The sequence below is a fragment of the Eptesicus fuscus genome, chromosome 2, assembly GCF_027574615.1.
Source record: "Eptesicus fuscus isolate TK198812 chromosome 2, DD_ASM_mEF_20220401, whole genome shotgun sequence".
Taxonomy (NCBI): domain Eukaryota; kingdom Metazoa; phylum Chordata; class Mammalia; order Chiroptera; family Vespertilionidae; genus Eptesicus; species Eptesicus fuscus.
This window is the reverse complement of record NC_072474.1, coordinates 67,171,420-67,198,469: the sequence shown is the minus strand read 5'-3', so window position 1 is coordinate 67,198,469 and position 27,050 is coordinate 67,171,420. Positions and strand designations below refer to the sequence as shown.

The window sequence follows — 27,050 nt, the reverse complement described above, 5'->3', positions numbered from 1 at the left end:
TTAAAGTCTTACAGCCTCACCTCCTCCCTTATATCATAGATGAGGAGACAACAGAAGGCATGTAATTATAATAGCAGTTTCAAGCCATTTATTCCCTATAATCTGATAGCAAAGAAAAGAACTTCAAAACAAATTTATTTGAACCTGGAAGCTTCTTATATGATTAAAATTGTACCACCTGATTTATAACTAAATGAACTGTCCTCTAAAAGACGGAAACCTGATTAGAAGAGTGGTAATATGAATAGTATGAGGCAAACATGTCCCACTCTCCACATTTTTGACATTTTCTAAATATATTGAAATTTTTGGTATAGTTTATGAAGGTGCATTTACTATGTCATTTAAAAATACATCATTTGCACTATTTTAATCATACAACTTACATTTATAACCTATGGACACAGACAATAGTTTGGTGAAGACCTGGGTGGGTGTGAGGTGGAGGAGGTTAAAGGGGGAAAAAAAGAGGGTCATCTGTAATACTTTGAACAATAAAGATAAATTTGAAAAATAAAATAGACTGGCATAGCTAGCATCTTATTCTTTTCACGAAGTATTTGTTTAAAAGAATACTATAATATATGAAAATATGAAAATTGACTACAAATTTTACTTTTTGAGTTTGGAATCTTCTTTTAGATTTTGTAAAACTATTAATTTGAACACCTAGAAATTTCCTTTCATGAAAACTCAAACATGGAATAGATGAATTTATGTTCTTATATTCATTTGGCAGATTTATGTCCTTCCTTTCATTTGGTCAGGAAAGCTTGTTCTTTGGAACCTCCCCGTTGTTTACCTGGGCCAGTCATCTTCCAGGTCACTCGTCAGGATTAGTGCGGGGTTTCACAACTCTTGGTCAATGATAAGCTTCTTGTAGGCAGCAGTTGTCTTACTCATCTTTGTATGCCATCTGATACCTTGATGAATAAATTATCAAAATATACTTTGGTAATCTAATAGCTTTCTCTCACATATACACACACTAATATTTAATAAGCTTTCAGTAAGTAAGATGAATGCTGTTTAAGGTTTAGCTCTATCAGGTAAGTTCCATTATTTTCCTTATGTAGAGATGAAGTAACTGAGGTTATTTGGATGTTTATCTTCCATGGATTTTATAAAGTTGAGTATTCTTTCATTTTTGTATAGTGGTCTGTTTTAAATAACAATTTACAATGATATGAGTAACATATTAGAATATAGTATCACTATAACTTAACTCTACAAAATACTCAAAAGGGATTTATTGTACAGTTCAACAAGACACTATTTTTCTGAAATAGAAACAATACAATGCCCTTCTATTCATTGTTTTGTTTTGTTTTGTTTTGTTTTTACTTTTCAGGCATGGTTTGTAAAGGGGATACGAAAGAAACGTAAGACAAGTCTGTGGTTGTATTTTGTAGGTGGTTGATGATATGCTGTGTTGAATGTTTGCTGCTGATGATATTCTACTGGTAGTTTGATTGTAGAATTTGCAGATGAGAGTTTTAAACTAGTGGCATCAGCAGAGAAGTCTCTATGGCCTTAATGGATGGCCCTAAACTTGGGCAATTCATTTTCCTTAGTTTCAAATTCTTTATGTGTAAAAAGAGATTGGATGATATCTCTTAAAATCCATTCTTGTTTTTGCTTTCAAGATCTAGTTGAAGCTATGAAACAGGATTAAGTTCACCAATAGAAAGAAATGGAAAGAGAAAAGAGAAAGCAAAGGAATGAGCATTGGGAGGTAACAGTGGTAGGAAGTCATGACAGTGATCTGCCATGGAAGGCGAGGGGAGCAATTTTGAAGATAAGGTTGATAAATTGAAGAGGAAAGATTATAGCAAACCTTACTGAGCATTTTTACGTTATTGTGTGAGCCTAATGGTAGGGAGTTAGATAATGTTTGAAAAACCCTTGCAGTACTGCATTTGTGCACTTGACACTATTAGTTACTATCCTCTCATGATTTATTTCTTAGTACCATTTGAAGTATATGGAAGTATATAGCAGGTATTCCATAAATAATCATGAAATGATGGTATAAAACATTAGCAATAACAATAATACAGCCCTTTAATGAGTGTCTGCAACGTGCCAGCGCTGTTGTAAGTAGTGTACGTAAAGTGGTTTTCTCACTTTAATCCCTGCTACAACTCTGGGGCAGATACAGACAAAGTGGGACACAGTACATGATTCCAGATGAGAACAGGCCATCAAAGGACACTTTTATTTAGTCTGTGCTGATGAAGGAAGGGAAGTATTATATATCTACTAGAGGCCCGGTGCACGAAATTCGTGCACAGAGGGGGGTTGTCCCTCAGCCCAGCCTGTACCCTCTCCAATATGGGACATCCCACTCACAATCCAGGACTGCTGGCTCCCAACTGCTTGCCTGCCTGCCTTCCTGATTGCCCCTAACCGCTTCTGCCTGCCAGCCTGATCACTCCCTAACCACTCTGCTGCCAGCCTGTTTGCCCCCAACTTCCCTCCTCTGCTGGCCTGGTCACCCCTAACTGCCCTCTCCTGCAGGGTTGATCACCTCCAACTGCCCTCCCTTGCAGGCTTGGTCCCTCTCAACTGCCCTCCCTTGCAGGCCGGGTGCCTCCCAACTGCCCTCTCCTGCTGGCCATCTTGTGGTGGCCATCTTGTGTCCACATGGGGGCAGAATCTTTGACCACATGGGGGCAGCGATATTGTGTGTTGCAGTGATGATCAATCTGCATATTACTCTTTTATTAGATAGGATAGAGGCCTGGTACAGGGGTGGGGGCCAGCTGGTTTGCCCTGAAGGGCGTCCCGGATCAGGTGGGGGTTCTCTTGGGGTGTGGGGCGGCCTCAGCGAGGGGCCTGTGGTGGTTTGCAGGCCGGCCACGCCCCCTGGCAACCCAAGCAGAGGCCCTGGTATCTGGAATTTATTTTCCTTCTACAATTGAAACTTTGTAGCCTGGAGCGGAGCCAAGCCTGGGGCTCCCTCCGCAGCTGGCAGCCATTTGTGTTGGGGTTATAATTGAAACTTTGTTGCCTTAAGCGGGTGAGCCCGGCCAGGGTGTGCGGAAAGTTTTGCTTCCCCTGTTGCCGGCGGCAACCCTGGCCTGCTCTCTCAAGCTCCATTCTGCCACCATTTGTTTGAATTTGTTTACCTTCTATAATTGAAACTTTGTAGCTTGAGTGGAGGCTTAGGCCTGGCAAGGGCAGGCAGAAAGCTTGGCTTCCTCTGTTACCTAGGAAACCTTGCTCTCTGTGGCTGTAGCCATCTTGTTTTGGGTTAATTTGCTTACTCACTCTGATTGGATGGTGGGCTTGTGGGCGTGGCTTGTGGGTATGTCGGAGGTGTGGTCAATTTGCATATTTGTCTATTATTAGATAGGATAGCAGGCGTCCTCAAACTACAGCCCGCGGGCCACATGAGGGTGTTTTTGCCGTTTTGTTTTTTTACTTCAAAATAAGATATGTGCAGTGTGCATAGGAATTTGTTCATAGTTTTTTTTAAACTATAGTCCGGCCCTCTAATGGTCTGAGGGACAGTGAACTGGCCCCCTGTTTAAAAAGTTTGAGGACCCCTGATCTATAGTAATCTATAATAATAAAAATATAATATACAAATTAGACCGGACATCCTTCTGGACAAAGCTGGGGCTGCGAGGGAAGCCCAGGTCCCGGGTGCCTGCCGGTGGCCTGAGGGGAAGCCCGGGTCCGGGTGTCAGAGGGAAGCTGGTGCCGGCAGCCGGGGGAAGGAAGGCTTACTCTTGCACTAATTTTGTGCATCAGGCCTCTAGTATATATATATATATAAATCCTCACCCAAGGATATGTTTTATATTGATTCTGGAGAGAGAGAGAGAGAGAGAAACATTGACAGGTTGCCTCACACACACACTCCAACTGGGAATTGAACCCCCAACCTGGGTATGTGCCCTGACCAGGAATCTAACCTGTGACCCTTCGGTGCACAGGATGGCACTCTAGCCACTGAGCAACACTAGCCATGGCTGCCATATATATAGTACAGGCTGTTTTCAAATGACTAATTTTGTATTTCACTTATTTAGTAAATGTTTGTTATTTTACTAATAGTACTGAATAATTGACACACTACTTTAGTTAGCTTGGAACTACTATCTTGAAATTCTATACATGAGGTATATTAAGCCAGAAAGCAGTGAGAATAAGTACTGGTTCTCTTGACACTTACCTTAGTGGCTTCCATTGCTCTTTTTTTTTTTCAATACTTAACTTGGAATTTCCCCGAGGAATAGTTCACATGTCACACAAGAGAACTTGAGACTTCACAACTCACCATTGCTGTTATTAATAATTTACCCAAATCTGCATTGTCTATCTTAGCCACTCACCTTATTCTTAGGGTTTGGCTCTGATTGAATTTTGGCTGTTTCCAGCAAAAGATGAGGGATAGTCAAAAAGCTGAAAATTTTACAATTTATAGTTTCAAGGCATAAAACAGAAATAAAGAATATCCTGACTAGGGGCCATCAAAATATCATCCTACTGTATTTAGTACAAGGAAGCCTTATGTAGAATCGAATATAAAATTTGGTCAATATATGCCATTTTAAAGTCAATTAGTAGAGAAAAGGTGTAACTGTGGTATGATTATGGGCATATTCTAGATATTAGTTTATGCTTTAAATACATGTTCTTAGTATATTCCACATATCTCCCCTTCTACCTACTTGAAAAACAGCCATTTTTGTGTTAATAATACAAATCTCAGCAAATACAGGGATTATTAGGATTTAGGATATATTGAATTATAAGACAATATTTAGGCTATCCTTGTGGGAAATTAACTCAAACAGTGAAATAAATAATCCTGATTTAAATTTTGTAGTAAATCATAACAGCTTGGAAGAAGCAATTTGGCACCAGGAGCAAACAGTAGGAATATCTGAGCTGTTTTATTTATCTATCTTTTATTTTTATTTTTTTATTACAGGAATATATTTAGGCAAAGAAATAGATTATAAAAGTTGATACACTCTTAGCTATGGAGTCACATTTTAAAGTATTGTACATTGTATAGTTAGTAACCAACACTATAACTTGTAATACTAATTTTGACAGTCTTTTATGCCATGGGATAGGACTAAAAGCCATAGAATGTATTGAAATAATTTTTATTTTTGTATAATTCCATTTCTTCCTTTATTCTGCTACAGTGAAGAGAGGACAATTAAGTAGATGGCTGTTACTACAGAAAGTGAAACCTTATCTAGGATCGTTGTAATATGTAGCCTGGAACTTACCTTTTCTTTAGCAGAAAGCACTGGAGAGAGACCACCTATAAGTTTTGCTTATGGTGCTTCACACTTAAGTTGCTCTTAGTATGCTGTCAGAGAGGCTCATTGCTGCTCTTGCCTCTACTTCAGTTGACGGAGTGGAAAGATGGAGAAATAGACATTTACACAATGTCAGAGTGGGTTGTGAGAATATGGGAGAAAAAGGAATTTGGATAAATATTATTGATTGCTTATTTAATTTTATGAAGGGGAGGCAATAAAAGAAATAAAACTAGTCTGTCTATACAGACAGAAAATTTCCCTAGTTGCCCATACTTTTTAGGGATGTAATCTGCAACCACAAAGATGGCATAGATCATTGTGTGTGTCTTTTCTTATTCTTTTTGAAAGCAGTTCTTTATAATTTCTTATACTGTGTGCTCAACTCTAGCTATTTAAAAATCAGAGATACAGTTTCCAGGATCCAAAATGCACCCTTGTGGTATGTGGACATATAGTTATTTGCCTACTTATTTCTGGCCAATTCTAAAATGGACGGAACTAATGTGTGTGTGTGTGTGTGTGTGTGTGTGTGTGTGTGTGTGTGTGTGTGTGTGTATTTTGATGTATTTAAATTTTTTTGCAATTACAGTTGACATGAAATATTATTTTAGTTTCAGGTATGAAACAATGACATGAACTACTCTTGAATTAGCCAAAGAATTGCACCCTCCTCTTTCCCTTTTCCTCAGTCTTCCCTCTCATCTAGATTCACCTTCAACGACTGAGTCCAGAAAAGTTGCTAGGAGTTTAGAGTATAATGAATGAGATCACTGAGTTTGGCTTTCCCCTGGAAATGACGATGCTAGTTATCTTCACCAAGTGCTTATTAAATTAAATGTCAGCCACTACACTAAGTGCTTTCTTTACAACAGCCTTATTACATTGTTGCCTCAGAACACGATAATGTATATATTCCCTCATTACATATGAGGGAACAGGGAGCATTCAGCTGTGATCTTGTCAGAGACGGTTACTGGGTTAACTTTATTAGCTGTGAATTATGCATAAGGGGGGGAATAACAATAAAGTGATAAAGTTAAATTGATTTAAAAAGCAGAGTTTTATTTTCCCCCCCTCAAGGAAAAAGTGCATGTTCATGGCTCTACTTAAGATGTTGAAAGATTAGAAACAACCTAGAGGTTCTACAGGTAGTGACATGTTGTATATACAGTGTTTTATCATGTTTCTATTAGAATTAGTAATGGACTATTATTGCTACCTGTAAAGATGCACTGAAAATGGTAAGTGCAAAAAACCACCCACAAATTTATATCCTCATTGACAAATAAAATATAGATCTGTATAGCACTTTATAACCAAGAAATGTATATCTCTATTAATACAACTTTGAAAGCCTGACAAAGGGCAGACAGAATGAGAAGGAGAAGCTGACAAATGTGTTTGGAAAGCAGTGTTGGCCTGCCCGACCCATGTAGCTCAGTGGTTGAGCATCGGCCCATAAACCGGCAGGTCACCGTTCAATTTCAGTCAGGGCATATGCCCAGGTTGCGGGCTCAATCCCCAGTAGGGGGTGTGCAGGAGGCAGCTGATAGATGTTTCTCTCTTATTGATGATGTTCCTCTCTCATCAATGTTTTTATCTCTCTATCCCTCTTCCTTCTTCTCTCTAAAATCAATTGTATATAATATATATATGTGTGTGTGTGTGTGTGTGTGTGTGTGTGTGTGTGTGTGTGTGTGTGTGTAATTAAAGCAGTGTTGGCCAATTGAGTAAAGGAAACAGGCAAATTGAAGGATTTTGCCCTATGTTAAATGTTCAAAAAACCTAGGGAACAAAAACTCTATGCCCTAGAAATGGAACTTTTCCCAGAGAAGTTGTAGGGCAGCATTTTCCCAAAGCGCTATTGTTAAAATTCTTTATAAAGGTTAATAGGTGTTACATGTAAATAAAAGTATAGTGAAGCAGATCTGGGAAATTTAGATTGCATAAAATTAAACAGATTCTCTTGTGTAGGACTGAACAGCCCCTTTACTATACTGAGCATTTTCTAGGTGAGCAGCATTTCATAAACTCAGCTCTCTGAGGCCACAGACCTGCTCGGTTCTTGTTATGGGAATAGTTTCTGCAGAATGTACTTTGGGAAACACACTGGAATGTTGCTGAAAGTGTGCATGAGCAGGCGTGAGGAGTGCACCTTGTGGTTCCCAGTGGGTGGCTAAGTAGCCTGAGGAGGTAATAAGTTATAATGCACCTTAGCGGAAATTTCCCCAAGTGAGGGGTGATTGCGTGTTTTTTGCCACTACATCTTTTGCTTTTGAATAAAAATTCATGAAAATACTGTGGCTAACCTAAAAGTAGTCTTTGTTTTTCATATCAGAAGTATGATGTATGGAGAAGTCAAACTGGAGACTCTGCATTTGATTTGGGCTTAATCTGTCAGGATTAAAGATAATCCTGTTATAAATTTGCAAAGAAACAGCACGTAGCTCTTGGCTCGTTTTAAGGCACTAGCAGGTGAATAATGGATGGAGATTCTATTTGTATTTTAGTAGAACCTGGTGGAATTCTCAGTGTCCTCTCTCCCCTCACGCAGCCCCACTAGATTTCCTGCCCACTCCTCGCTTCAAGATGCCAACCAATTGCAAAGCCGACCAGAGCCAGTGCCGTTTTCTGCCTTCAGTGCGTTGGAGCTCTTGGCAGCACCCGCTCAGCTGTCTGTTCCCGCCCCAGAAACGCGGGCCTCTCTGGGCCTCCGTAATGCTGCACTCACCTGGTTTGGGGCCTCTTCTTTGGCACTTTTCAGCTTGCTGTGCAGGTTCCCCTGCCGATTTCTAAGTGTTTGACACCTAAGGGCTCAGTGTGGGACCCCCTTTTCCTCTTCTGTCCTCTCTTCCCAGGTGGTTTCCTTCAGTATGATTCTGCATATCCCTGCATGCTGAGGACTCCCAGATCTGTTTTCTCCACTAAAAACCAACCAGCGTGCTCAAGCCACAGATACCTGCTCTCACTGAAATGTCTCCCAGATACCTCAAGACTTGTGTCCAAAACCAGTTCCTGATAATGGCCTCTATTCTCACCTACCTCTTTACTCACTTGCCTGCCTGCTGATGGCATTACCATCCAGAGTAATCCTCTTCAGTCTCTTCTTCCATTTTTTTTTTTTTTACCCCGACACCACCATCGTCAAGCCACCATCTCTAACTTGAAGGACCCCACTTTCCTCTTCCCTGATCTCCCCCTTTGTTCCCTCTCTTCACTCAGTTATCATTGGGAATATCAATCAGAGCATGACCCCCATTTTAAATAAAGCCTTGTGAAGACTTCCCACCACACAATTTAGAACCAAACGGAGCTCCTTATCATGGCCACATAGGGACCTTTACAGTGTGGTCCTTGGCCCCCTCCTACCTCATGTTGTGCGGTATCCCCTTTGCTCTCCATGCTGCAGGCACAGTGGCCTATTCTCAGTCCCTTAAGCATACCAACCTCTTTCTTGAATTGGCCTCCACACATGCTGTGGCTTTCACTTGGAGCAGCTTGCTGCCTGTCCATGGCACGCTGGCTCCTGGTCACTGGTCAGCGTCTCCTCGAGAAGCCTTCGCCAGCCGTCCAGAGCAGGCTGGTGCCTCCCCTGTCCTGGGACGTGTGCTCTGCTCTGTTCTTTCAGAGCACCAGCCCCATTCATGTTGACTTGTCCTCTGTCTCCACATTTGGTTGTAAACTCCTGGGGGCATAGACCATGTTCATTTTATTCACTAATTAATGACCAATGTATAAGAAAGTACCCTATAAAATGTTTTTGTTGAATCAAAAAAATGTAAGTGCCTGATTCTGAGCTAAAACATCTCCAAATGTAAAGGGTTTATTTTCTGTGTAACGTTCTTTATTCTGAGTATATGGAATATGTATGTGTCCATATTTGTGAGCTCAGAGTATTTGTTTCATTCAACAAATATGGATTCAGCCCAGTGCTAGGGTAGAGGTAAATGACAAGTAGGCTTGTGTCTGAGAGCTCATAATCAAGTAGGGAAAACAGATGAGTAAACACATCGTTGTAATACAGTACAATAGGTACTACAGTTAAGGCTTGTACTAGGGTCATCAGAAGCACCAAATACAGGCATTTTTCAAGGGGTGCCTCCAAAGGGCTATGGCACAGGCTGGGTCTTGAAATACAGCCAGGCCCACTAGGCAGGTCAGGTGGGAGTGGGAATGCTGGAAGGACATACTGAGGTACGGTATTAAATGGTAGAGAGATGTTAAAACAGCAGAGTGCCCCTGGTTCCTGTTTTTGATAGCAAGACAGCTAAAAAACAAACAAAAAACCCACTTTACCCAAATCTATTCGGTTCCTGAGTTTGAGTGGGGAGAGGCCGAGTGGCTATAATGAAGAAAATTCATGGGAGACATCAGGGCCCGAGGTCAAAGACAGGTCCAGGCAGAGAACGGCCCCTGTGTGGGCTCAGGGTGGGACGTTAGAGCCACTGAAAGGTTTTACGCAGTAGCTACAGGATGAGAGATTCGGAAAAGTTCTGGTGACAGGAGAAGAGCAGAGTGAGGGTGTGGGGCTGCAGGCAGGCAGGTCAGAGGCTGAAGTGCTGCTAGACAAGAGACAAGGAGGGGATGAAATGGCAGAGGGAGAGGAGGGAACGGGTTCAAGAGATTTTAAAAACACTATTTGGTGGGAAGAGGGAAAATCATTTCCAGATATCTGCTGGTTTGTAGAACTAGGTAGATGGAAATGTTTTGCAGAGGGCATTTAGAGGGCACTGGTGAGGAGCCCATTTTCAGAGGAAAGATGATTCCTTTTGAAATTGCTGAGTTTGAAGTAATAATAGGATACATATTCATAAGTGTGAGATGAATAAGACAGATAGGTATTCATGGTATTAGAGATCCAGTCATTATGGTGCATGTGACAGTTAACATACATTAGTTAAGACCCAGGGGAAGACATGCAGATGGAGAAGGACAACCAAGGACAGGACCCTGGAGAACGTGCATGTTTAAGGAGATGCTACTGGAAGAGAAGTCTCTACAATTATGACCAGGAGAGAATCGTCAGAGAGGTGGGAAGACAGCAGACCTGACTTTCAAAGAGAAGGAAAACTCAGAGGTGTCGTGTGCCATAGGAGCACCGTGTTACCAACAGGAAAGCAATAATCCTTCCATCATAAGCAAATTATTTTTATGACTGCAGACTAGACTTACAGCCCTCACTAATTGTTTTAAAAATATGTGACTAATCAAAGGAGGGGGAAGGGTAAATGGGTATGTGGTTGGATCAACTCAATTTGGTCTCTACCTCTGGAAAATCAGCTCAGTACACCAGCATATTGGGATGGCAGTATATTTTCATGTAAACTAATAGAGTATATCTTCATTATATACCATACAATGACGTTGTATAGCACTCTGATGCAACTTTATTACTGATCATACAGTGACCATTAACATTATTTTTTTATGGGTGGCATATGCTTTTAATGTAATGTCTACTGGTATAGAAATGATAAAGGGAGCTGTGTCATCTGGAGAAGGCAGATGCCCCTGGTACAGCCTCAGTTCAGAGCCTGGTCCTTAGCTTTGGTCAGGCTATGGGGATGCATTCCATGTTAACCCGACTCCTACGATACTAGTTTACAAAAACACACACACAAAAACGGAATGTCAATTAACAAAATTAAAGTGAAACACATAATTGAGCAGAGAAGCTATTCATGCTTGTTGGTATCTCTATGTAGATATCAAACTTTATAACAATGAAATGTAGCAAAAGGTTGGTAAATATAAGCAGGTAATTGCAGGGGCAGTTGTCTGAATAATCTTATTTTGAAAGTGGGAGAAGAAGATCTGCTTGTGTATTGTATTCAGAGTTCTATGCCAGGTATTATAAATAAAACTTACCTGTAGGTGAGGGCCAGAGATGAGTAGGTGGCATGTAGGGACAGAGACAAGTAAGTGTCTGCTCTGAAGGACCTGGCCATCCAGTTGGGGACAAGTGGCAATCCCTGAGCCTAACTGACCTTATTTCTTACTCTAAGAGAACTGGTATGAGGGGTTTGGAATGCTTTTGTTAGTAAATACTGTTTATTGCAAATGGTTTTTGAAATGCATTAGAATTCTATAATGATTTTTCTTTGAACCTGCAGGTTCTCCTGAAAAGAAAATCGAACATTCATCCACGAATCAAGAAAATACCCCTGCAAGCCCTATGAAGAGTAGAAAGACAAGTCCAGTGTCTAAAGACCACCGGGCTGGAAAGAAAACCTCAGAGAATTCATCCGTACAGGGTCAGGTGCAGAAGGGAAATGACGAATCTGAAAGCGATTTTGAATCAGATCCCCCTTCTCCTAAGAGCAGTGAAGAGGAAGAGCAAGAGGATGAAGAAGTTCTTCAGGGAGGACAAGATTTCAACGATGATGACACTGAACCGGAAAATCTGGGTCATAGGCCTCTCCTCATGGACTCTGAGGATGAGGAAGAGGAAGAGAAACACAGCTCTGATTCTGATGATGAACAGGCCAAAGTCAAGTACAGTGCTGGGAGCCCTGCCTACAGAGACAAACCCGGCAGGGGACCAATCCAAGACCCGAAGGCAGCACTCCCCAGCTCACCCCAAGTGCCCTCTAATGCAGGAGTGAAGACTCCCAAACAGGAGTTTGATGTGTTTGGCGCTGTCCCCTTCTTTGCAGTGCGTGCTCAACAGCCCCAACAAGGAGAGAGTGAGAAGAGCCCCCCTCAGCAGCCCTATTTTCCTGCTGTGGGACTGGAGCAGGAAGAATTTGATGTATTCACGAAGGCCCCCTTTGGCAAGAAGGTGAACGTCCAAGACGGTCGTGCAGCGGGGCCCGAAGCACAGACGCTCCCTGGTTGTCCCAAAAGTGTAGATGTATTTGGCTCTACTCCGTTTCATCCCTTCCCCACATCCACAGGTAAAAGTGACAGCCACGAGGACCTTTTTGGCCTCGTGCCCTTTGAGGAAATAACTGGGAGTCAGCAGCAAAAAGTCAAACAGCGTAGCTTACAGAAACTGTCTTCTCGCCAAAGGCGCACGAAGCAGGATTTGTCCAAAAGTAACGGGAAGCGGCACCACGGCACGCCCACCAGCACGAAGAAGACGGTGAAGCCCACCTACCGCACTCCAGAGAGGGCCCGCAGGCACAAAAAGGTGGGCCGCCGGGACTCGCAGAGCAGCAACGAGTTTCTAACCATCTCAGACTCCAAGGAGAACATTAGTGTTGCGCTGACGGATGGGAAAGACAGGGGGAATGTCCTGCCTCCCGAGGAGAGTCTGTTGGACCCGTTTGGGGCCAAGCCCTTCCATCCCCCAGATGTGCCATGGCACCCTTCCCACCAGGGCCTGGGCGACATCTGCGCTGACCACAACCCTGTGCTGCCTGGGTGGCCAAGACCCAACTCACTCCATGGGTCCTTTCATAGTGCAGAGGCATTGAAAATGGATGACTTTGGTGCCGTGCCCTTTACAGAACTTGTGGTGCAGAGCATCCCTTCACCTCAGGCCCAACAGCCCCAGTCCATCGAATTAGACCCATTTGGTGCTGCTCCATTTCCTTCTAAACAGTAGAGACTTCTGATAGACTCTTGGTGTTAACCCGTTTCAAAAAAGGATGAATAGTTTTATGAATTTGAGAGAAAATTTATTTGTATAGTTTTTTTGTTTTTGTTTTTTTTTTCTAAATTAAGGTCAGGAGCTGTTTGCACCTAAGGCAACCAAGAACTGCTTAATTATATCAATGGTGGTTTGAGGCTCAGAAGATTCTATTGCTGCGCTAATGTCTTGATCAGTTATGCGGTAGGCAGCTTTTATTCCTTCAGCATCTTTGTTATCAGGAATGCGTTTCTTTATTGGTGGTTTAGACAACACAGCATCCATCTCCTACTCAGGTAAATGTGAGAGCTGTTCCTTATTGGACTTATAGTCTGAAAGTAGGGTCAGCTTTCCTCTTGTGAGTGTTTGCAACCTTGCACAGATTCGGGAAACATACTGTTGCAAGCAGTTCAAGACCTTCAAGCCTAAGAGCCTTCAAGTAAGGAAACATGGCAGGACCATATTTCTAGAGCAGTTTATCCTCAACATCCATAAATTTCTTTATCTCATGACCAACTCCCAGTAGAAAGCTTGTGTGAGACATGCCTTCATGCCTTCATGGACAAAGGACTTAATAGTGATGTAGGGAGTCATTTCAGCAAATGACGCAACTCATTTTACTTGGGCTACAAATGCGCGTCCGGTAGGTCCAACTCTCGCATGTTCTTGGATGTCTGGTAAACCCCGTAGCAGACTTACATCTCATCCTCTGCTGGAGAGTGATGAAGCTGCCTCTGTAAAGTTCAGTGAGGTGTACAAGTCGATAATGTGTGGTGTAACTCCGGGCCGGACTATAGCAAACATAGCATTGAACCTCCTTTGGATTTGCTCAACAGGATTTTGCTGAGGCTTTCTTACTAAATGGTACATTAAAGACAACGCCGCTTTAATGTTCTTGTACTTCCCTTCACCAGTCACCTCAATGTTGTCCACTATCCATGGGGCTAGGTTACCATCTTGACTTGGAAGGCCTCTTGTTTCCATGATGTACTCACGAATCTGGGGAGCTGCATCGTACAATTGGGGAAAGGTTGCTAGAAGTAGTGACAGCATGGCTGCTGGGACACCACCTAGAATCCGCTGAATAACCCGCATTGCACTTGCTAGTACGGTCATAGCTGACAGGATGACCAGTCTAGGAGGGGCAATAGCCAGAAGCTGAAGGCTACCACCGGGTATTTCCATAGAATCTGCCATTGTGTACTTGTATAGCTCTTTATATCATTCATTCTTACAATTCAATCACAAGAGGTGATTTTTAATAAACCAAATAGCAAAAGGAAGTATCTCCACAGGGTAGTGACTTGGTGTCTCTTCCAGGCTGGAAGAGGGAGCTGCTTCGGAAGCTCTGGCCCAGGGTTTCAGCTACTGACTTGACCACAGCACTGAAATCCAGGGGATGCATGTGGCCTGGCTCCAGATGTGCATTATTTTTGTACCAGAATGTCATGTTTGTGTGCCCATCCGGGCTCATTCCACAATCCAGCATTAAAGCCAAGGCTGTCTGTACACACACAGGCTGCACTTGTGGATTTTTTAAGGGTCCTTCTAATTTCCAACAGTAAAACAGAATCCTGTCTTCACCAAGAATCAGAAGGTTATTTATTATCTGGGGAATGCAGAGATTTTAATCCTTCTACCTTTCTCTATAAAACAGAGCCAGAAATAACTATTGTGCCTAAAACTTTCATTTTTAAAAACAAGTGCCATTAATATGGAATTTCTACGTAGAAGCCTAGAACAAAAACTTGAGAGATACCTGATGTGTGCAAAATCTAAAAGAAAAAATGAAATAGAAGAGAAAAAAAAAACACAGTACTTGAACATTTAATGTTCCGCTTTTGAATGGCTTCTTGCTCAAAACTTTTATTTTCATGTCTCTAATAAAGGAGATTATTGGAAAACTGTGAGTGAGGAGACAGGTTATACAGAATTTTTACTTCAGAAAAAAGAAAAGCTGTAGCTGAAACCCTGGGTTTTTAAGACGTTTACAATGTAAAATCATGTATTAACGTACTTTATTAAATTACCACCTTCACCAATTATTCTCCAAGTCAAGAGCGACAGTTTCTTCCTTAGGTTTGGGGTGGGGAAAGGGGAGGGTCGTTGTAATGAAGTGCACAGAACAGTGAGAGCCCCCAGCCTTACGGCAGGACTGGGATCCTGCTGCGAACCTCTGCCCTCTGCGGGGTTGACGATCTTACACTGGCTCCATACTAGTAAAAGATATCCGGTGATGAGGAACTAGTGTCTTAACTCTGCTAGCTGACTGTGTCTTTAGTGAAAAGAACTCAGCTACCAAATTGCTTCTTTTTCAATACCACAAATCCTAATTAGAAACTTGAGATTTTATAGGAACTAATAAGATAGAAATTAAATATATGAATTAATGTGTCTTCAAGTATTTGAAATTATAATTTACTGTCCCCTTCCCTATCAAATTAACATGTAGAAGTTTCTGTGAAAGCACCTCACAGAAAGAGTGGAAACTCTTGTCAACTGGCACTCTCCTTGATTGCTATATTTTAAATTCTCTTTGAACCCAGTTAAAGTGTATTTTATGAGTAATCTTACTAGAATCTCTTCATAGTATCCCAGTTGGGATGAGCTATTTGCTTGTTTTCACTGTTCTAAACTTGGGAAGCAGCAGAGTATATGTAACTAGACCACATATTCATTTTTATTGCCTCTCTTTTCTCTTTTAAAACAGAAACAAATTTGTGGACTGATAGGGAAGCAATATGTGAGTCACAGTTAGCAGAGGCAGATCAAGCATCACATTACTGCTAAAGTGCTGCACTTTGGAGCCCGACTGTACCACTACTTGTCCTGTATGTGCCAAAGGCAAATATTATGTTTGCACCTTTTTTTTTTTAATTCTCAGGTTGAATAATACTGCTAATGCAAATGTTTAAGTAGTTGTTCTTGAAAACTTTACAAAGTAGATTCATGGGATACTTTATTTTAAAAATGAGGAGTTGATGATTACATATAGTAAATTCATGAACTACAGTAGGTTTGTATCAAACAGAAGAAATTTTTTAAAATGAAAATCTGTTGGTTGATGTACACAGTATGCTTTTTTGACTGCTTTAGTCCTTGGCCTTGGTCTCTGCTAGACCTCAGGAGTTCTGTGATTTAGAAGGGGTGGTGGATGAATTAGTGTGGTCTCCATGGGATGTAAACATGAAATACTAGACTCTCTCTGGTACATTTGTTTTTCATCAAGCCCAGCCAAGGTGGCTAAGTGGTTGTGTCGATCTATGAACCAGGAGGTCATGGTTTGATTCCTGGGCAGGGCATATGCCCAAGATTGTGTATCAATACACTGTATATTTTTAAGAGACTTAGACTCTGGGCTATAATGTGGATAAATTCTAATGAAACAACTTTGACATTGTTTAAAATATTTACATTTTTAAGTTTCTTACGTCACAGCCCAGTGACTTTCCTCTACAGATTTATAGTTCAGAGGAAACACAGGATTCAATGGGGAGTCCTTTGTTGGAGGAGTAGAGGCATTTCCCCCAGCAGTACAGGATGAGGGTTGCTTTCCATTTTCAGTCATCTCCTCCCACTGCTGTTAGGATATACATACAGCTGATACCCAGCTCATTCCCTTGTGAGAATTATGAAAATAAAGTTCCCAAAGTATGTGAAAAAGATTGACACACACTTGGCACACAGCACGCAGTGAAAGTCTGGCTCTATTATGGGTGGTCCAATTCTTGTTTAGGGAAGGAAAGTTGAAATTATATTCCTATTAATCAGGTGTGCTTTGTGCATGTTAAATAGTTATAACTCTAAACCTGTAATACTTGAACAAACATCACTAAGGGAAGTAAAATATGAAGCTAGCAAAAATCTGAGGCCAAAGTTATTTCTGCCCTAACAGCTTTAATCATGCTGGTTGATTTTGAATAATCTTTCTAAAAGTGGACCACTTGCTTAATTATTTTAATAGTATCACTTCAGCAAAATGTTAAGTGTTAAAGATTAGCTTTTATGGCATTGAAGAATGTATCTGTTAAGATGCAAACGTTGCTTGGTATACATGTTGGGTGGAAGAGGAAAGGTTGTAGGCTGGATGAAAGTTTGACTAGAATATTTATACAAAAGGATCAGCCTGGGAAATGGTGTAATTGTTCCACTGACCCACCCGTGTGTGTGTGTGTATGTGTGTGTGTGTGTGTGTGTGTGTGTGTGTGTGTGTGTACATATTTGGGCACAGTTACATTATTCGGGATTGTAGATAAATGTTCCCTTTGACCCTACCTTGCTTGTTGTTTAACAGTGATGAGTCTTGTCCTCATCTTGCTGGTGGAAAATACCAAGGTGAGCCCCCTCTTCTGCTCTGATGTTCACCAGGCAGGGCAGTTTTCACTACTCAGCTGCTCTGCTTGATTCCTCTTAGGTTTTGGTACTTCATATAAGCACTGCTAGAAGGTACATGTGTATTGGTATCACAGGTCCTGAGGAGTTTGGGTACATTAGTTTTCATATATGTAGAACGTGCAGTACACTTTTTTTTTTTCTTTTTAAGCAAAATTACTCATCATTTTAGGTTCAATCTTGAGCTGACAGATTTACTGTGAGAATGAGATGGTATACTTACTGTGAGAATAACATAAATGATAGTTTATTTGAAAACTTTTATACACACTGGTGTTTACATATTAAGAGAAATATGTAAACACACATGCACATGTCTCTTCAGTAGAGTTAATGTGAATTTCTCAATTTTAAATGGAATTGCAACCACAATCATTACTAAAAGAACTTCCACTCCTAGTGAGGGTTTACAAAAGCCACTAAAAGAATACGGTAGACAGGAAAATGCAATGGGTCATCATTTGGGGTGATTTTTATTTAAAAACTAATTGTGCTATTTCTGAAAGAATTGTTTTTATTCCTAGCTCTTTTTGTGATTGAAAGTCATCTATAGTAAGCAGTATGGTAATGAACTACTTTTTAATTGCTGGCAGACAGCTTTAAGTGCACTTTCTTTGATTACATTTCCATTTTTTGTTAAACTTGAATTTTCTGAAGCCTTTTATGTACCACTAAGCAAATAACTTTTATTAAGCCTGATTTACATCTTTATTATATTTCTAATAGTTACAAAATGTACTTTCTATGGTAACTTCAAATATAGCTGGGAAACTGTTATGAGATAGAACCAGTTGCTTTTATTTTCTCCCTTTATCTAATTAAGCACTAACTGATTTTACTACTTTGCCTTGACATTGCTTATTCTTATCAACTGAATTCTGTCCCCCATTCACTTTGTTTTGTTTGAAATTTAAAGTTATTTTCTTATTGTATTTATCATACCTGTTTTAATAATCTGCTTTCTTTAAATGCAATAAATCTCAAATGGATTGCATATTCTTTATAATCATTGACTTTGGAGTTTTTCATTATTTGTCTTATTGAAAAATTTGGTTGTAAACTTCTGTTCTCTTATTTCATTCACACCACAGACATTAAGCACTTATTATGTACCAGCTAGTGAAAGAGAAAAATGAATAGAATTGGATCTCTGGGTTCACAGTTTAGGATTCAAGTAAGAAAACCCACTTTGACATGGCATTTTTGCCACAAAAATACTTACTAACACCATTTCTTCATGCATTATGATTACAGATACTTAAGATGAAGATGAAGCAAAAACATAAGACTTTGAAGTACCTTTTGAATATTTGGCATAGTTTATGTAGTATGTTTAATTTTTAAAACTCTTTAAAAACTGGTAACATACATAACTTACAGTTTGGTTAAAATATTGTACTCCTCGGTTATGTCAGAAAAGAGGCTTTTTCAAGATAAAGAGAAAAACCTATTTATTGGATTGCTGGACTCACTTTGGCATCAATGTCGCAATATGTATTATCTTAGGTATTTATTCCACAGCCTGGAGTCTTCAGAGAGGTGGCTTGTGGAAAGATTTATCTTGTTGGTTATGAATGGACTTTTTATTGTTGAAGTAGTAACATTTATCTAAAGTTATGTGGAAAAATAAGGGCTTTGTGTCTTTTTAATAAATGGTACAAAGGAGCAAAATATCACAAATTAGAAGTTATATAAAAAAAGAACTGTGGAATGTACCATTGTTCAAATTCAGTTATAGTTAACGTCTTTACAGACAGATACATGCCGCAATTAGAGCTGTCTGTATTGAACAGCTAGTCCCTTTGTAGGGAAGTCCGGCTCCAGCATCCTATGAGATGTGGCGAATAGTGTCATATGGAAGGCATGAGCATCTGAGTTTTATTTGTGCCACATTTAAAAAGATAGTTCACTTTTGCTTCAGATGCTTGACACTATTGAAATTACAACTCTGTTCTATAGTGTTTTTGATCCCAGATTTATAGAGCAGGACTAGACCCTGTGTGGCTATCAGTCCTGCCCTCTGAAGACGGAAGATTTACTCTTCACCCGAGACCCCTCCTGCTACCCCATCTCCCTTCTGAAAACAGTAAGATTCCGTTTTGGATCATTATCTCCCTACCCTACTGAGGAAGTATGGCACAGAGTTTCAGTAGCATCTGTGCCTCTTCCATATAAGCAGTTATTGTGATAATGCATGCAGAACTTCTGCCCCTTGTCCGCTAGCTGAGCTGACTCTTCACTTTCTTCGGCAGGGGTAGAATGACCTGAAGTGAGGATTTGGGGTGGATGTGGACCCACTCAGCTCAGCAGCTGGCAGGCATCCAGAAGGCAGGTGTTGCCCCTTGACATTTAATACAGGGCAAAGGGTATATCTAGGTAGGTACCTACCTGCCAAACAGAGTTGTACAGCTCTATGCCAGTCTATCACAGCCTTAAAATCGGTTATTTTGTCCAGGTGGGGAGTCATAAGGTGTGACAGATATTCCCTGACTCTTCATTCCTGGTTCTAAAACATGATTTTGAAACTGTTATGTATTATAAAGAATGAGGAGCAGCACTTAATATATATAGTAAAGCAGTTTATTTACATAATACATATTTTGCCATGCAGCTTGTGAATTGCACTCAGATGAATAACAAAGAAGACAAGCACTATCTTGCTATTTAAAAATGCCTTATATAGAAAGATAATTGTCTCTTAAATGAGTTAACTACAACCTTATAAATCACTATAGACAATTTAAAGCAGCCATGGATAATTTTAAAATGTAAAGTCCGTCAGTAAAGAGCTTTTACATAGGTAAAATTAAAAATTTTAATAAAACCAGTAAAACAAAAATAACTTAAATATACATTATTACAAGGCTCAGATTTGAAGGCAATTTTTAAATAGTTATTCTTTAATGTTAACAATGCCTTAAAAATTTTGCCAGTAGTGATGTGCACACAGTAGATGGTCAATAAATGCTGATATACAAAAGTGTTTATAGTTGACAGCAATCCACAGTCATTCATTTCTATGTTACAGTAAATACATCATAGTAAAGATAAGAATGAGGAAGGACAGATTTCTTATAATATTTAACACTTTCTTGAAAAGATGAAATGTTTACATGGTATAATTCTTACAATCAGACCTTTTATATTTGAAAAACAGTTTTCAACACATTATGTTCTTTTTATTTATTAATTCAGATGACAAGTACTAAATAATTCATACACTATAACAAAAAATCAGGAATATTTTTAAAAATTAAAATAAAACTTAAGGTTTCAATATGTTTTTGAGAAGATTTTATAACAAAAATGATACCAGACCTCAAATAAGTAGACTTCTTCATTTTTAAATTAATTGTAAATAGTGTATTTTGTTTGGCAAAAATGACAAAATATCTATTGAAAAGAAATAATATCAACCAGCTGCCAGTGTGACTCATTGATTGAGCAGTGAACTATGAACCAGGAGGTTGAGGTTCAATGGTCGGGGTATATGCCTAGGATGCAGGCTTAGTCCCCAGTGGGGGGTATGCAGAAGGCAGCCGATTGATGATTCTCTCTCATCATTGATGTTTCTATTCCTCTCCCCCTCTCCTTCCTCTCTCTGAAATCAATAAAAACATTTTTTGAAAAAACCAATGAAAGCCAATAAGGGAAGTTTTAGGGAAAATGTATCCTATTATCATTATACCAGAATCTTTTATTACTTAGCACATGGATCAAATTTGTGGCTTTATGAGCCCCGCCGGTGTGGCTCAGTGGTTGAGTGTCGACCTACGTACGAACCAAGAGATTGCTGGTTCAATTCCAGGTCAGGGCACACTCTCTGTTGTGGACTTGATCCCCCAGTAGGGGGCATGCAGGAGGCGGCTGATGGGTGTTTCTCTCTCATCGATGTTTCTATCTCTCTATCCCTCTCCCTTTCTCTCTCTAAAAAATCAATAAAATATATTTTAAAAAATTGTGTCCTTATGAGATAAAACGGTCATCTTCAAAGAGTAGTGTTCCACCAAAATACAGTGTGTCGTTGGCCTACGGGGGAAAACTCTTTTTACTGAGATACTAGCATGGGGAATTTATATTACAAAAACACTACACTGAAAAAAATACAAAATTTTATAGATGCATAAACTGAGGCACATTAAAGTTAACATTCCTAGTATCAGATATACAAATGGCATTCTGGGAATAAGCTTCACCATTAATCAACACTTCTGATATTTAGTAATTCCAAGGTTCTGAAGATATACCAATATTTAAAGTAGCTCATGTCAACCCATTAAGAAACTTGGATAATATTCCAATTAACCACATGTTTTTATGAATGACTGCTTTAAGAGATTTAACTTATGCATATGAAAAAGACCAAAGAACAAGAGTGTTATGTTGTATGATAGGACATTGAGATCTTTTTAAGTATATATAATAAAATGCCCAATTAATGTTTCAGGCCCAAATATTAATATGTATCAATACTCTGAGTTATCAATACAATGTTAACACATGCATAAACAGAGAAAGACCAGAGCACAGGTGAATAATCTGCCATCAAATGGGGCATCTGCATGACTTTGTTCTAAGGCTTAAGGTTCATTTCAGGGTCAAGACCAGGCCATCTAGATTCTATGGCCTTAAAAGTAGCACCCATATAGTTGGGAAACTCCCCCCCCCTCCCTACCCCGCATCCCCCAGTCATCAGGGAGTCTAGGATTGCAAATTCAGAGGTGAAAGTTTTTCTGCTGCAGGGATTTTGGAACTAAATATCTGCACTCCACTGGCAAGAGTTCAATTATTATATGAACTTAAACGATATCTGAAATTAAAAAGCTTCAATGGCTGATTAGTTGGTTATAAGATCACAGAATTTGTCACCTGATCACATGGTCAGTTTGTAATGCCATTCTTATCTGATGGAAATGACAATGCATGTTCTCTTCTCAACGCCTCTTTCAACTTAAAAGAGAAGAGGTTTAAAATTTTTGTTCCAGCAAACTAAAAAATCCCCTGTTCCCAGGGAGAAGAGAACTCACGGCTAAAGGAAATAACATCGCATATGCCAGTTTCTCACAAACCATGTATTCAAAGGCTAGTGATGATTCAAAATCACTGTCCCAGCTTGTGTTCAGCATAGGCTGTCACAACCCTCGCCTTGATTAGGCACTTGATCATCTGTAAAAATTTTCTATCAAAGTATTCACACAGGGTGACCCCATTTTATAATGGAGGTGAGCCCTTCCTAAGGAAATTAAGCTGGTGGTAAGTAAAATGAATACTGTTTTGACACTGGTTTCACATTCATTGCCAATTAATTTTCACTTCCTGTACAAGCAGCAAAATAGTAGTTTTAAGGGCTTGTAAAGCATTTACTATTACAGCTCCTGATGATTTTTCCATTTTTAGAAGGTATTCCTCATAATATATTAAATAGGAAAAGGAAAAACTAATGGGGATCTTAGAAATATTGGGGTATACAACTCCCCGTTATATATTGCTTAACAGCCGAACATACCAGGTAGCTCTACCTGAATTCACAAATGGGAGACATAGTCGGGACAAGGCTTGCTGTGTCTGTACTGCATGACGTACACTGTTGACTGGTGCCACCAATATAACATCACTACTGCAAGGATATGCCAGATCTGGTGGCTCGATCCGAGGTAGTTTAGTTGTCCTGGAAAGGAAGGTAGAGAGAAAAGAATATTGGTTGTAATATTTTGACATAAAAATAAAAATAAAATTTTATCTCTGGCTTTGGAAATATAGCTCTACAGCAAAAAGATTTTGGTAAGCCTCAGAGCTCCAAGAAACTGATTTGAGACCCAAATATTTTTCAAGAAAGGAAGAATTCATATTTGAGTCTAATTTTAAGGTTTTATTCATGAAGCACTCTGGTGAATTTTAGAAATACTATTCCAAATGTGTTTTCAAACAATCTATCTTGGTTAATTTCAGGAATCTGACCTTTAATCTCCCTTGTGTCACCTTATATCTGATGAAGAAAAGACACTGCATGAGAGAAGCAAAGGAAACCCGTGTTCCGATCACAGAGTGAGTTGGCATGAAGCAGATGCACTGCTGTGTTGGCCGTAAGTCTGCTAGGAGCACTTTTATTTCAAGCAGCAGTGTAAGGAGAAAGCTCAGATCTGCATCTTGAGCTATCACACTAATGAAATAATCTGCAAAATGTAATTAGTGATGGGTTAATTAAGGTTGGTTAGTTCATATACAACTTAGGAGAACTATTTCTCTTTGTGGTTAAAGGTTAAATTCCAAGGAGATTAAGTAATTAACATGTAGGAATCTTCTGGAAAAATAAGGAAATGAAATCCAGAGTTAAATAACTTTTTCTTGTAATGCAAACATCTCTAACCTTTTTCTTTCTTTTTTCCTTACCAAGAAAAAGAACCAGTACACTATGTAGATTTTAAAATGTTAAGTCAATAGAATTATTTCTGTAGGGTTTTTTGCCCCTTTTTGTGTGTCATGGACCCCTTGACAGTCTTATGAAACCTATAAATTCATTTTTTATTTTTTTAAATATATTTTAATGATTTTTTACAGAGAAGAAGGGAGAGGGATAAAGAGTTAGAAACATCGATCAGCTGCCTCCTGCACACCCCCTACTGGGGATGTGCCTACAACCAAGATACATGCCCTTGACCAGAATCGAACCCGGGACTCTTCAGTCCACAGGCCGACGCTCTATCCACTGAGCCAAACCAGTCAGGGCTATAAATTCATTTTTAAAAACCAAGAATACAGAGGATTAAAAAGAAAATTGATTATATTGTTACACAAGTATCACAGAGCTACTAAATCCTGCCCATGGACACCTGAGGGATGCTTGGACTCATTAAATACATTGTGATGTTTATATATTAAAAATTTAATCTGAGCTGAAAGGAAGTTTTTAGGTTTAAGCTTTTTTTCTTTTAAAAAATATTTTTATTGATTTCAGAGAGAAAGGTAGAGGGAGTGAGAAATAGAAACATCAATGATGAGAGAGAATCATTGATCGGCTTCCTCCTACACACCCCACATGTGCCCTGACTGAGAAACCGTGACCTCCTGGGTCATAGGTCAATGCTCAACCACTGAGCCACGCCAGTTGGGCAAGGTTTAAGTTTCTTTTATTTTACAGTATTTACCCACCATTTCATCACCAATGCACATGGCCAGACAAGGTTCTTAAGCCACGCATCTGTGAACATCTGAGACTATCACTTTTACCTGTAGCCTTTTCACGGTTTCCACATCACTGCTCAAAGGTATCCATACTGCACCAACATTAAGCCACATGGGACACATTTTATGTCAAGTTCATCTAGCTGGAATGTTAAGTTCCTTAACATTTGACCTTTTATAAATGTCCTATATTAGACAACTGGGAACTCCTGAATATATAAAGGCCTACAAATGCTGGAGAACGTTCATGGCTTAATTTTCTACATGTCTGTGATGAAGAGGAAACACTTTTTAAAAGAATTATTGATAAAGTGATACAAACATGTATTTTACCAGAACTGTTTTCTGAGGAAAATTCCAGCCCTGCTTGGAGGATGGGTGGTCTCCAATTCAGGGACATGTCCTAATTATCCTGAATCCTAATGTTTATTTACAACACTCGGGTTCTTCTTCGTGTTCCATTCTATAAAACTCAGTGGTGAAAACCAAGTGTACAGAGGAAAGTTTCAGGTTCTACGTTCTATTCATTCTCTTCTTCCCCTGCACACATGAGCAGCGGCACCTTCAATTCACTGAGAAAGCGATTCTTAGCCCAGGAGAAAGGAAGGCCAAGTCTGCAGTTTGAATTTATCTACTCCCCTAGTCCTGGCCCCCTAACCTGAAACATCACTGCTGTCATATTATTCTTGACTCAGCCAAAGCTTACCTGGGCTTATATCCTGGGTTTGAGTCCACATCTATTGGACTCAATCTATAATGTGAGGATGACAGGAAAAATCTGTGAAAACCCTTTGAAAGTTCAAGTTTTAGATAACATTGGAGAATAGGAGAGCCATTCCATAAGCAATAATATTGAAAAAGTAAATCTAAGTTTACATATCAACAACATATATTCAAAATAAAGTCATATAGTCACTATACAAGCAGTACCTACCTGGAAAGTACCGCTCTGGAACTTTGGAAATGTAGAACAGGAAAGCAAGAAGTGCGATCACGTACATCACCACCACACGGGGTGCAAAGTCCTGAAAAGCAAAACATACTGTTCACAGGTCTCCCACTGTGGCTGAAACCCCAATTTATTATGAATCTAATTTACAGGCTGAAATTATAGGTGGAATTTAAGTCTGCTAAATCTCAATTGCTTTTGCAGACAGTCTCCAATAACAGAAACCTCACTCTTAATACTGCAGAAAGCAGTCCACAAGAGTGGAATATAGAGTGCCCTAAAGGTTAGGTACTAAAGGAGCCAGAACTTTAACAAGGTTGAAGGTCCTATATCAACAATCCATCTACAGGCATATTCGTGGAGTGCATCTGGGATGGAATTACCACATGAATAAGCAAGAAGACGGAAGACCAGGGACTTGGGCTGAAAGACCCAAGAGGTTTAGCCCAGTAATGAAGTCTGTTCCACTATCCTGGGAACATAGCCCTGATGAATACTATTATGAAGCAGTCCATCTTATAGCTCAATCAGCATTTCCTTGCCCTAAGACTATTAGCCAGCTATCAATTATATACCTAATCCAGTTATAAATCCAATTTACCAAGAACCCAATCCTACATAATAATAGAGTAATATGCAAATTGACCGTACCTTCGCTACACCCACAAGCCATGCCCACCAACCACGCCCACCAGGAAACCGTTGCAGGGACGTTGGGGTGTGGTGGAGCCCAAGGCCGGGAAAGCCTCGGGCGGAGGCTTTCCCGGCCTTGGGCACCAGCGGGGAGCCTGCATGGATCGCAGGCAACCACGGGGGTCGGCTCCTACGATTCGTAGCAGGGACGCTGGGGTGCAGCAGAGCCAAGGCCGCCGCCCGGGGCCAAGCCCCGACCCTGAAAGAAGGCAGAAGGCGGTGGCCACAGCCAAGGCCTGGGTCCCCGGTGCCGGCAGAAAACTGGTGCAGGCAGCCAGGTGAATGAACGTCTATTGCACGAATCTTCGTGCAAACGGGCTGCTAGTAAAGAAATAAAGACAGACTACTTTTCTTCCCTCTTCAAGTATCTGAGAATTATCACGGCCCTCCCTAAATTCTATATCCTCAGACTAATCAACCTAAGATTTCTCAAACATTCTAGAACTTGACTCCACCCCACCTCCCAGAATTAGTCCTCCTGGATCTTTTCATCTTTGGTTAAGTGTTTTTCTTTCCATCTCTTAAAAATTAGAGCGCACTAGAGATTTCCCTGGAAGTCTCCCTTTGCTTCTCCACTGGAATGGTCTGTGAGTATGTTAGATTTCCATCTGAGAACCACTGTCTTCCTAAGCCATATTTCTATTCTAAGATTTCTGAACATGGGAAAGTTCCCATTTTTTTCTGAGTTCTGTAAAATCCATTATCTTAACGGGTCTTGTTCTCTTTCTTTGTTGTTACAAGCTTAAAAGGCTGTGTCACTCATCCCAAACTTTTGGTCACTTCTATGTCAACAATCAGTTATCAATTTCTGGTTAGAATTGAATTGAGAGTGGTAGTCCCTTATTCTATTTTCTTTACTCATTTCAGGAAATCACAATTCTCAGAAAATAGTGTTTTCACAGATACCAGGATCACTGAAGTTCCACATCACTACACTCTCATCTTTCTCCCAATTTCCTAGTCTGAGGAG

At 40.0% G+C, this 27,050-nt stretch overlaps 2 protein-coding genes across 18 annotated transcripts in view; one reads left to right on the top strand and one right to left on the bottom strand.

The window, feature by feature from the left end:
* Positions 1-23,389, top strand: part of BMP2K (BMP2 inducible kinase) — a 141,535-nt gene extending 118,146 nt beyond the window's left edge. For 2 of the 11 annotated variants that reach the window (XM_054727977.1, XM_008143710.3), the window contains one exon: positions 11,405-15,635. In XM_054727977.1, the coding sequence (XP_054583952.1) occupies positions 11,405-12,840 (1,436 nt within the window). In that variant the 3' untranslated portion in view covers positions 12,841-15,635. Of the gene's footprint in view, positions 1-11,404; positions 17,217-23,205 lie in introns of those variants that run through there. The other 9 variants (XR_008558490.1, XR_008558479.1, XR_008558483.1 and 6 more) reach the window with 9 other exon arrangements.
* The window catches only part of PAQR3 (progestin and adipoQ receptor family member 3), a 40,278-nt gene continuing 13,955 nt past the window's right edge, over positions 728-27,050 (bottom strand). For 2 of the 7 annotated variants that reach the window (XR_008558501.1, XR_008558508.1), the window contains 6 exons: positions 25,373-25,463; positions 22,763-22,924; positions 19,645-19,762; positions 8,739-8,976; positions 5,256-5,372; positions 728-923 (listed from right to left, as the gene is read on the bottom strand). Coding sequence is in view for 1 of the 7 variants with exons in the window: in XM_008143646.3 (XP_008141868.1) it covers positions 22,782-22,924; positions 25,373-25,463 (234 nt within the window). In the remaining 6 variants the exon portion in view is untranslated. Of the gene's footprint in view, positions 924-5,255; positions 5,373-8,738; positions 8,977-17,243; positions 17,304-19,644; positions 19,763-21,937; positions 22,925-25,372; positions 25,464-27,050 lie in introns of those variants that run through there. The other 5 variants (XR_008558502.1, XR_008558504.1, XR_008558505.1 and 2 more) reach the window with 5 other exon arrangements.